At 43.5% G+C, this 12,194-nt stretch overlaps 1 protein-coding gene across 1 annotated transcript in view; it reads right to left on the minus strand.

Annotated features, from left to right (window-relative positions):
- The window catches only part of znf385d (zinc finger protein 385D), a 93,024-nt gene that overhangs the window by 5,487 nt on the left and 75,343 nt on the right, over nucleotides 1–12,194 (minus strand). The window contains exons 5-7 of the mRNA XM_020640391.3: nucleotides 10,739–11,131; nucleotides 6,838–7,019; nucleotides 3,080–3,181 (exon numbers count right to left, since the gene is read on the minus strand). Coding sequence (XP_020496047.2) covers nucleotides 3,080–3,181; nucleotides 6,838–7,019; nucleotides 10,739–11,131 — 677 coding nt within the window. The remainder of the gene's footprint in view (nucleotides 1–3,079; nucleotides 3,182–6,837; nucleotides 7,020–10,738; nucleotides 11,132–12,194) is intronic.

Raw genomic sequence — 12,194 nt, forward strand, 5'->3', positions numbered from 1 at the left:
GTTTCCCTCCAGTGTGATTGCCCTGATTGTCTTCACCTGTCTTTAGTCTCACCAGTGTTTGATTACCCCATGTCTATTTAGTCTCTGTGTTTCTTCCCCTCTGTGTCAGATCATTGTAGTTGTCAGTGTCAACTGTCAGAGATTCATGTTGGTTCCTGTGTGAGATTATTTCCCTGTGACTACTCGTGGCTCTGTGGTTTTTGACTTTGTGATTTTGAAGTAAGTTTTTGTTTGTCCGTTGGCCTTTTTGTTTAATGCACTTGGGTGCATGACAAATAGAAGGACCACAGAAAGGTCTCTCAAACATAAAACCCTGACATTTGAGTTTAATGTTTCATCTACGGAGGCATATTGCATTCATATGATGAGATAAATATCACATTATAAAGACTCAAAATATACTAGGAGGATTCATGAATTTTGCATTGCAGCAGGCAGAGGTGGGAGGAAGACCAAAAGTCAACGATGACGAGGCGTCATTGGTTTGATTGTGTTTTATTTCCATCTTGCTTTTGAGGCTTCGGGAAATACTAGCATCTTTGAGTAATCACCAGATGGACACGGGTTCTTAAGGGGTTACTTTTTAGCAAGAAGGAGAAGAAAATGAAAAAAATTAAGAAAGGAATAATGGACGGACATCAGAAAGCTGTCTCAAATAGAAAAATCCCTGAAACCAATCTATTTTTAAAGATATCTGCCAAATACGACTTTTTTTCGGGATGTGTGAAGAGGTGATTCTTTTCTTGGTTGTAAAAATATAAAGAGTATCGTAAGAGAGACTATGAGGTTAGTTTTTAGGAAGAGAAAGAATGAAAGAAATGTCAAGTCTGCTTTGTTTGTTTATTTGGTTTGTTTGTGTTGGCGGTGGTGAGTTTTGTTTGTCTCTTGAAAAATGAAGAGCGGCCTTGAGAGGGAGTGTAGAGTTTTTGATTAAATAAAAAGAATGAAGGGAAGGACAGGAAGAAACCCCGAACAGACAAAATGGAGGGAAAAAAAGCAGCCTAATGGGGTGAAAAGGTCGCCAAAGTTATCCGGATTAATCTTCTGTATCAGTAATGGAAAAGCTACGCTCTCACAGCGGCAGGATGGCAGCCGCTGTCATGGGTTATCAATCACTGACTCAGGCATCGCAACCCTATGGGAAGCATTCTTTACTCTCCGCTCATCAAAGACGCTCCTCTCCGTTAACTCAGTCAATGATGGGTTTCACAAAAAGTCATTTCCCCCACACTGGTAAACCCCCACGCTGCGTCTCGCCGAACACTGGGTGTGATGAACGAGGTCTTCAGAGAGACGGGAAGTCGGGCTTATCTTTCCAACATTGAAGCAGCACGGCTCCTTCATGCTTCCTACTGATCCTGTGCCGTTAGACACACGGGAAAAAAAAAAAACGGAATACTTTAACATCCTGAGGGGGAGACGGCGCCTCAGGGTCACCACATATGACAGCGAGAACTGGAGCATTAAAGACCCCCCTCTGTTAAGAACGATTTTTAACCCTTTTCAGTTGACCATGTGGCGATTTTCATGAGCTATCGGGAGAAAAAAACTGTAGTAAAGGCAGAACATTTCTGCTAAGTATCAGTCAAAATATGGATTTAGGGCCTGCCTCCACAGACAGCGCCCATTTTCAATCCAAAACCTAGGTAGTTTAGCGTTTTTAGCGTCCTGAGTGATAAAACGCACTTGGCAGCAGCGGATTTGTCTCTACTCTCACAGCGCTCTGAGTTGAAAACAGTTCATCTTTTGGAACAGCGCAGCACTCGTCAATGTCTCTTCTCCCTCACCGACCAACCAAAATCAAGAAGGGGCGGGACTTCTGATATTAGCTTACAAATATGGTGGAGGAGGCGCTAGCCTGACTCGTCTTTTCGAGGGGAACAATTTCCAGAGTAGAGCTGCTGCTAATGCCAGGAGATGTGTCGTATACATGTTGTGTTTTCTTGGTGATATTTCCTTGAATAACAGCAAATATTAAGAACACAGAGTAGTTTAAAACAGTGGTTCTCAACTGGAGGGTTGGGACCCAAAAGTGGGTCGCAGGGTTGTTGTCAATGGGTCGCAGAAGTGTGCCAAAATAAAATTGTTAACACTTTTCTTGGGATTTATTTTTCCGCTTTTTGTGTCTTTAATGGAGAGATGGGATAGTGGATAGAGTTGGAAATCAGGGAGAGAGAGAGAGTGGGGAATGACATGCGGGAAAGGAGCCACAGGCTGGATTTGAACCCGGGCCGCCCGCTTGGAGGACCACAACCTTCGTACATGGGGCTTGCACACTAACCATTGCACCACCAGCGCCCCACGTTTACACTTTAAACTTTCTGTGCTCTGTCATGTTTTGTACCGTCTGAGATCCAAACTGCACTATTTTTCATAAAACAAATCTTATCGGTTGAAAAATATTCTAAACTTGGGTTTAGAAAGGAGTTGGTGGTGGGTCAACTTGTCTGAACTGACCTGATGAAGAAAACCAGACACTGAGGTATGCTAAACACTCGCAAACTGACATTCATAATTACCTATAAGATGAAACCTTAGGAAGAAGTTTGCCTCGAGCGTGCTGCCTCAGAACAGCATTGACATAAGCATTTTTCTCTTTTTAATTCAGAGTTCTTTTGAATTAATTCACACTGCTCCCTTCAACAGACTTTTAATAAAAGCCAGGTAACAAGTGAGCCAGTTATGAAAGTTGACATTTCATTGAACTACCTGCCCTCAGGTGATGAATGTGCTTTATCAAAGAACAAACATGAATGCTTTAGGAGAGGCGTGCAGGAAATTCACCTGTAACAAAAGAAACATTAACATACCAAATTCCTGCACAAGGTTTTGTGCAACAATCTCTCTGCTGTTAACAGAGCAAGAGTGAACTGTACATGTTACACTTTGGCCCAGAACCTACAAGCTGCACAAACAGGAAGTGCCTGGAATGCGATAATGACGATAAATAGAGTCTCAGATATCAAACAATGACAGTGTCCCGTGTGTGCATGCGTGTGTCTGCTAACGGGCTAATAGAAGTGAGTCAGTGTGATTGTTGTGTCGACAGCAGACTGTAGCTGCTGATAAGGTGACTCACCGGCTGCTTGCTCTGGCCTTTCTGTGGTTTGCTGTAGGGGCTGTACTTGGGTTTGGCTGGTTTACCTGCTGCTCGGTCTTTATGACGCCGGCTGCTGATGTGCTGAAAGGGAGACAAAGAACAGGCATCAGACAGGGGAGCATTTTTATGTTGAAAATGATACCTGTTGTCTATAGTTAGGCGCGTAGCTGACATGATTGACAGGTGGGCGTGATGTAACAGTTTGTCAAGAGGCTTAAAACACGCCTCAGCTCTCAGCCTGTCGTTAGGTTGACTAAAAGTTAGGGTGAGACAGCATTTCCAGCATGGCGGCTGCTGCTAATGAGCCTCTGGAGCCCCAGTAAAAAAAAAGTCTGGACACGCCCCTGCTGTTGGTGTGTCCTTGGGTAAACTTTGGCTACCAAGGTGAAAAAGGAAAGACTGAAAAAGTTTGAGTGAAAGTCTCCCACTGTTTGTCTAAATGTGTTTGTCATCATCATAGAGTCGATGAGAAAGAGGTCGACTGCTGCTCTTATTTACGTGCACAGCTATCCGCCGTGTTTATGATGATGGCTGAAATCTTTTTAAATAGCCGGAGCATGCTGTGTAACCGTGGTAACCACTGCTAACACACAAGAGGACGACAATGCAGAAGTGTACAATACATGACTGTTTTTCTACCTCCAGCAGCAGCGAACAAACACATCAATCAGCAAAACACATTTGTGGGTGTCGATGAAATCAAAGCAGTTTACCTTCCAAGAAAGTACAAATGTTCTCAGATGATCCTGCCGATTTTAAGACTTAAGATGTGTGGCTGTAGGGAGTGAATGTGTGGCTACAGGAGATAACAGGGCTGTTATGTAACATATCTACTGGGGATATCCACATAGAATACATAGACTAAAAGCCAGCAGGGGTCCCAGGCTTTGTTTGATCCAACATACTGACAGATGACAGAAATAATAATAGTTCTTGGTATCAGACGTGCTGGTTTGTTAGACAGGTTGTTTTGTCCACAAACACATTGGCAGGAGTCGGCTGTATGCAGTAAAAAGCGTCAGTATGGAGAGCAAAAGCAGCAGAACACCCTCAACATTTATTGACAATTTGGCTTATATGTATAAACAGACATCTCCCTGTAAGTGCAGCTAACATTGGGTAAAGATGTTGGCTGAATCTTGATTTCCTCCCTAAAACCCCCTGAGCCCTTAAAGACTTAAATGACGTCACTTGAGAAGTGATTGAGTGCATGAGGCTGCCAGGGCTTTGACATTTTTGCTACATAGCCCCTTAAACGTTGCTCACAATCAGAGCCAATAGGGTGGTCAGTCAGATTTTCGGGGGGCACAGCACATGCTAACCAGGGCCACTGCCAGAACATGCCCCCTGCTGCCGGGGTTCTTTGAATCTGCAGTATTATGATAATAACCTGCTGCTTTATACTGCTTCATATACTGCTCTGTAGACGAGCTATTCCTGCAGAAATGGTCATGTTGCTTTGAATTACAAGTAAATGCATGCTACCGCAAACTCAGGCTAAGTGGCCTTTCAGGGTAGAAAGGTCATCATATATGGAGGCTGGAAACCTGACTAAAGGGAGAAGAAGATGGCGGTACAAAAAATATACACCTCCCCTCTCAAGGAGGTAAGTGTTACTGCTACAGAGGTTTCATTGTGACCTAAACCACCAGGGTGAAAATGGCGGCACTTATGGCGTGGAAGGATACAGGATGGAAAACCGAACGACACTGCAGCGTCCCAAATTAAATCCAGGATTTGATGTTAAGAGGAGAGCTATGGATAAGTGGATCCAAACAAACAAGTTAAACGTTCAAAATCTGGACCGACACAAGCACAAACAGTCTTTAACCTCAAGCACATAAATAATTCAGTGGATTTCTAGCTGTGTCTAAACTCCTTGCAGCGGATTTTAAAAAATGACTCCTTTCCTCTGGTGTTCAAGCTGTAACTATTATTTGTCACGCTGGATTCTTTTTCAGAGAGAATCAGAAAAAGTCCCTGCATGAAAAATTCATACAAAGCCTGTCTATTTCCAGTAAGAGAGCTCAAGGTTAGCTCACACAAAACCCCGACAGAATGATCAGCAGCAACAAGAGAAGAAGAGGAAGTAGATTTGTGGAGTGGCCCTGAAGCTACAACCCAAACACAGGTTCCCAGGCGGACTTTAGAGCCAAGCCCCGGTGAGGAAAATATCACACAGAGATCAGATTATCGTCAGATATTCTTAGTAACCTGATTTCCATCCCATCACATCAACTAGAAAACCCTTTTCTTGTTTGGAGAGGGGGGATTAGGAGAAGCTGATTGGGATTTATTTCTGCAGGAGAAACCTAATTTCTTGGCTGTGTACATGGCGAGCTAGAACAGATTTTTTTCTGAGTTTTTGCAGGAGTGCATCTGCATGACAAAGGCTTTTCAAAGCTTCTGTCTGACAGCAGCAGCGGCGACAGATGAAAGGAAAGATCATTACTATTAGCGGTGCATCTTTGAATCAAGAAACAACAATCTGAAAACGCAAGAAAAAGTCAAATGTGACACTGAAGTAAATGAGTCTGAATAAGCAGATGCATGCACACATTTAATTTTGTTCTTTCTCCTTCCACAGGTCCTCAGTGTGTTATTACTGTAAGCGTGTTCAAAGATAACGTATTCCTGCTGCAGCTTCACATGCTATGATGAAATTCGAACAAACCACCCTAGTTTCAAAGATAAGCTCCAGCAGGGAGTGACGTAGGAATCTGGTTGCCAAGCAGCCACAGGTAAAAGCAGGTTTCATAGGTTGTTTCAGTGCATGTCAGTGCGTTTGTCAGGATGTTCTCCCAGCAACTAATACAGTGCCATGTGTGCATGCAAACTTAGTAAAACGCTACATAGTGGAGTCAATAATAGGAATTAAAGCTCTACACTGCAAAAACTAAAATCTTAGCAAGTGTGTTTGACTTTATCTCGAGTCAAAGATATCCAATTACGCTAAATTTATTCCACATTCACCTGACAGGTCGTATTTCAAGATATTACAAGAGGAAAATCAATTTTTAGGGTTAGTGACAGCACTTCCTGCTGACTGTTTGTTTCCCTTAAGAGGCTCAAACATGTTTTGTACGTGTTTGTTTTTTTCTTGAGTGAAACCATCCCTCTCCAACCGGGGGGGAGGAAACATCATTGCCCACTCAGGGAACTTTTCACAAAGGCGCTCTTGCTCTGTGTCTGAATGGGAAATAAACAATCGCAAATATAAAACATCCAGTAAAAAGTAACAGAGCAGTGTTGGTCATACTGCGGCTGTTGTCAACAGACTGTTGTCATAGAGACAGGACGGATGTGCACAAACACAGCCAGAGCTTTTCTGCCTGGAAAGAAACCGCTAGGTGGACACGGGGTCTAAAACACCCCTCTTGATCGGAATGGGCTGGATCTGAACAGCAAGATTAAAAAAACGTTGTTGTCTATCACATAGTGACAGAAAATGACCTTGGTTAGAGGCTCAAATAAAACATTCACACCCATTAGACTCACATCAAATCATACCAGAAGTTCCATTAATAGGTAAAGCACATTAAAAAGTAGTGTTCATAGAGCCTTGTTTAAATTGCAAATTGTAGTACGAATAAAAAAGGTTTTTTATGTTGTCTTTTAAGCCAATGGTACTCTGAAGTGGCTGCCAGAGGGGAACAGAACTGAAGGACTAAAAGCTGCTCTGTGTGCAGCAAAGTTTGGATTTTTAAGATGACATTTCAAAGCCTCTGTCTTCTCACCTGTTTTAGCTGCGTCTCCGAGTTGACATGCACGTCACACGTCTCACAGTAAAACGTTTTGTTCTGCAGGCCCGTCGCTGACTTGGTGGGTGTCACCAGTTTGCTCTTGACTCCGGGCCGGGGGAAAGACTTGATGGAGCCCACGCCCGTCCTGGCCTCCAGCATCGTCTTGTGCTTCGTTCCTGCGGGTTCAAACGGGAAGCACAGCCGTCAGAACGTGAATTTTAACCTCACAGATTCTGCCTGCAGGAAAGGTTGAGATCAGAGGTCTGTCAGGGCTGTTATCTCTCTTCTCATCAGGGAAATATGAGGGTGAAAGGGTCGCCTTGTAAATTATTCTAAAGCGTCACTGATAAAGCTTAGAGACCAGAGACACTCATTCTTGGTGAATTTATGAGTTTAACCACAGTGTTGTCTGTATGAAGTGAAGGGGAGGACTTCAAATTGTACTGCTGCTGGACTTTTGACTCAGGCCTCCAAAGAAAACCGTCCTAACAGAGAAGATTTATTATGAAACTCTGTCTTTAGTTTGAAAGCCTAAAACCATGTCAGAAAAGGTTCAAACTGTAAAATGCTAAAAATATTTTTGGTCTCTCAAAGTTGTTCTCTGTGCAAATGTTTGAACTATTAGAAGTGACTGCTACTAGTGAAGAGGTTTTTTGGACGCTTTAATCAGCTGGAGTGTGGAGCTGAGATTTTTTAAATATCTTAACTGCTCTGAGTCCTCCAGCTTTCACTCTACCAGAAACACTTAAAAAACTCCATGAGCCTCATCTCTGCCATCTCTAATCGATGCACAGAGCTGACCAAAGTCCAGCTCCTATTCACCACTATATAGACTCCTTCAGGCTATGTGTTTGTTGACCTCAGCTTCAGAGCGCTTTTCACAGTGCTCATTGTTGCTAAGTTACAAAAGTCAACTTCCTCTGCTCTCGATTGTTACCTTTAGGTCAGCTTTAATAGGTCAGTGTGCTTTATATTTGATTTTAATACAGAAAATAAAATAGAATAGAAAGCCTTTAGTAAAATTTTAAAAGCTTAAAGGGGACATATTGCGAAAGATCCACTCTTACAGTGTTTTTGAACATATATTTGGGTAACCTGAGCGTCTACTGACCCACAAAATGTGAAATAAACCCATCCAGTCCTTTGTTTGTGGTCTCCATAAGTCTCACAACACAGAGAAAAATGCTCTGTTTCTAATGTGCTCTCCTTGTGATGTCACAGTGGGATTCTGGCACTTCCCTCCCCTCTCCTGGTATCTCCACCCATGGACTCCATCCCAAGCCTAGAGTAAAACTTTTGAGCAGGTCCGCCATTTTTATTCTCGCTAGTGAAGGAGTGATGTCTACCGGGAAAACTCGGGGGGGGGGGGGCTCATTGCATTTAAGGAGACACACCACCAGTGAAATCCCGCCCCTACTTGATTCTGATTGGCCGGTAAGGGGGAAGTGACATTGAAAAGCACAGTGTTGATCGAAAAGTTGCACTTTCAACTGAGAGCGCTGTGAGTGCAGCGACATTGAGGACGTTTTAGGGCTCATCGACTGAGGGCTGAAAAAACGCTGAACTACACTGGTTGTGTATTGACAATGGGTGCTGCCAGTGCAATGGAAAAAACCCCACCTTAAATGGAAACCGGTCTTAATGGAGGCAGATTTGTGTCAGTACAGTCAGACGAAATTTTCTTGAATTTGAGACAAAAATGAGAATATGAGAGAATTAAAAGTCACTGAAGCACAAAGCCGACATAGAGAGCAAAAGTCTGACGAGTAATAAAGAGGCAGAAAGAGCTGCGAACAAAAGAACTCTTTTGTATTTATGACTCATGCAGAGCTTTAGGTTTGCTATATCCAGCAGGTGCTTTTCTTTGAATAGCCATTGAAAGTCTTTGCACGACTGTCAGTGAGTGAACCCAAAGACAGAAAATTCCTTCACTGTAAGGAAACGTTTTATGTGCTATAGCCGCTCAAAGGGAGTGCAGAAAACACATTCCCCGAACCACATTTACCTTTTGATATAATGAACTTTACCTTGTCTAGCTCCATTATCCGTTTTTATAGCTAACCCCCTGGCTTTCTTTGATTACTCTCACTGTATCTCCTCTTATTAACAATGAGGGGTCTCCATCAATGGGTTTCTCAGAACTTAAACTACTTTCTTTCTTACACTTGGTAAGGGCAAAATGGTCTGCTTTGTTTGGTTTTGATTAAGATAAGATTAGAAATCCTCTGCCCTCAGGGTTTGGAAAAACATCACATCCAGGGATAACACAAACAGCTTCACCCTCAGGCATCGGTTTAGTTCACTACCCTCTTTGTCATTAAGGACAAAAATGTCCACTTCCAAAACATTGCAGCCCTGCTCAAAACTATCAAAGACTGAATAATTATCAGGATTTTAACCCTTCAAATACCAGAATCATGTAATCAAACTGGCAATTAAAGGGTTAAAATCCACAAAATAATTGAATGTTTGGTAGTTTTGAGCAGGTCTGAAGTTGTTTTAAGAGATTTATGCAGAATAAAATAGGAAAAAAGTATTAATCTGTACCATTTTCAAAGCAGTTTTTGAGAAGTGGGCATTTTTGTCCTTAATGACTTAAGAGGGCTGTCAATTTTTTTTCACAGTGTTCTATTCATCTGTTGGAAAAAATACAATTTGCATTTGAAAATTTGTCAAGAGAGAGACTTTATTACAAACAAGTATGCCCTATGCCAAAATGATGGCCAGATGAAGAGGAAATATTTGCCCAAATGGACAAAAATGTCCATAATGATGCATGAGGGTTAACTCAAACATTTGTCTCAATGTTAAGGTCCACTAACCACCACAGCTATAGCATCCTTTCTACTAAGTCTGTAACAGCAGAAGAATGTCTTGTAAACAGTTTATGTTCATATTGGCAGTGGCTATTCTAGAGTCTGCTGGGGCCCTAGGCAGTGTCTAATGCAGATGTTGAAGGATAGTTATTGTCTCTGTTTAGGACACTGTGGGCCGTGACAAAGCATTAGTATTCGATGGCTTGAGAACAGACTTTCAGAAAAGTCAAACTCCTCTGCCGAATGACCCTAATCACTCTCATGGTGCTGTCACACTTGGAGAAAACTCAGCAACTCTGACTTTACTTCCAATTTCTTCAAAAATTTGCATGTGAAGATGTGATGAGCTGATTTGAGATCCCAGCAGGAAAAGTTCAGGAAAGTGTCACCGTGAGAGATTGTGAGGGGCTGGTGATGTTTAGATCCTCCATTGATATAAAGGCAGAAATTATCACCATATCGGACTCTACTCATTCGTCCGTCACTCCTCTGTTGTTCTTTTTACATCAGGTCTTGCCTCCTTAAGACACCCCACCTTCCACTCATGTCCGACCGGGAAAGTCTCCTGCTCTGAGGTGCATGTTTGAACAACAAACTCAGGAAGATTTGAGGAGCAGTCTGCCTTGAACTTTGAAGTTTTAGGGACTTGAATGTGAACAAAGTGTCAGTGTGCACTTCTGTGCATGAAGCTCTGACTGAAGACTCTACATATTGACCCCGGTCTGTCCTTTAACACTTGTAGGACAGAGTCGTTCAGAATCAAAGCCTCTCTCACAATACTAAAAAATACATCAAAACATTTATTTATTTATTTTTAGGCTTGACAGCTGTTGTTGAAGACAAAAAATATAACTCCACGAGGATGACAAAGAAGGCTTCAACACTGCTGTTGTGTGATTGTGAAGCTCAGCAGATAACAACCTTCACACAATGACTTGACAACAAAACAGTCTGAACACTCGGGATGGTGTATTGAAAGGGGAAAGAGGATTAAGTCATTTCACACGTAGAAACACAGCAGGGAAAAATCACTTTTTTCTTTCCTATGTAAAAAATGTGTGCGGTAATTGTTTACTCACCGCTGTTGTGAGCCTCCAGCTGAGACGCAGAGTTGACGGCCACTTTGCACAGCGAGCAGTACAGAAGACGTCGAGCTTTCTCCTCCTCCGTTTCCCCGTCCATCTCGGCCTCGGGTTCGGCCTCAGGTTCCGGGTCTCCTTCTGAGGAGGAGTTAGTTGTATCCGGCCCCTCGTCCCCTCCAGCAGCTGAGGTAGTCTCTGGGGCCGACGCCGCTGGGGTGCTCAGGACTGCAGGTGATGGGGCGGCAGGTGTCGGCGTTGGCGTAGTGATGGTGGTCAATGGAGCCAGGGGTGCCAGGGGGGCCAGGGGGGCCAGGGAGGCCAGGGAGGCCAGCGGTGGTGCCAGTCTGAGCACAGGAGAGAGCGGGAGAGGTGTTGCTCCAGAAAGTCCATCTGTACAGAGAAATTACATGATTTGTTTGGAATTACATAAACTATGAAAAATGTTCCATTTATTCCATGTTCAACCACAGACTGTATATTAAGATGGACGGAGAAACAGCCGCCTGAGAGTGAAGCCAAAATATGTAGAGCTCCCCCTGCTGACTGGCTGCAGTATAGGTCATAAACCCCACCTCCTTCATGTTAACAAACAGGACATCAGTCAAACTATAAACTTACAATACATGTCAAATACATTTTTGTCTTGATGCAAAAAAAGAGCGAGTGCAAGATTATGATCAACAACTCTGTCGACAAATGCAGCTCCTTGCGCGTTCTCAACCAGATTAGCAGAAAAGGCGAGAGAAAGAGGTAGCGAAAACTAACCATACAGTCAGTGAACATCGTGTGCAGCCAGTTTCTCTTTGGTCCAAGGACGCGAGCAACTTTGACAAGGATCAATTATGATGGCTAGACGACGACTCTGCGGCTCTTGGTCTGCAGAGGATTCCTGGCCTACAGTCATTAGTACCTAATAGTATGGTGGTCCAAGTGAGAATTTGTGAACCAGCGACAGCGACATGGGCGGCTTTATTGATGAGCGTAAGGAGTGAAGGCAGTGCCTGTGTGGTGTGAACAAACAGGAGACCTCCTGGAGCTCAAATTGCTACAAACAAGTTAATTCTGGTTCTGACCGAAAGGTGTCAGGTCACACAGTTCATCCCAGTTTGTTGCATCAGGGGCTGCGTAGCCACAGACTGGTCAGGGTGTCCATGCTGACCCCTGCCCCAGGAGAAGACCTCTACAATGGGCATGTAAGCATCAGGACTGGAGTACAGAGCAATGGAAGAAGGTGGCCTGGAGGAACATGACAACGAGTTCAAGGTGTCGAGATGACCTCCTAAATCCACAGATCTCAATCCAATCAGGCGTCTGTGGGACAAACAAAGTCCGATCCATGGAGGCTCCTCTTCAAAACTAACAGATCTGCAGTTAACATCTTGGTGCAGCAGACCTCCAGAGGTCAAGTGGAGTCCATGTCCCGTCAGGTCAGGGCCTGACCCGACGAATCAGG

The sequence above is a fragment of the Labrus bergylta genome, chromosome 8, assembly GCF_963930695.1.
Source record: "Labrus bergylta chromosome 8, fLabBer1.1, whole genome shotgun sequence".
NCBI classification, from domain to species: domain Eukaryota; kingdom Metazoa; phylum Chordata; class Actinopteri; order Labriformes; family Labridae; genus Labrus; species Labrus bergylta.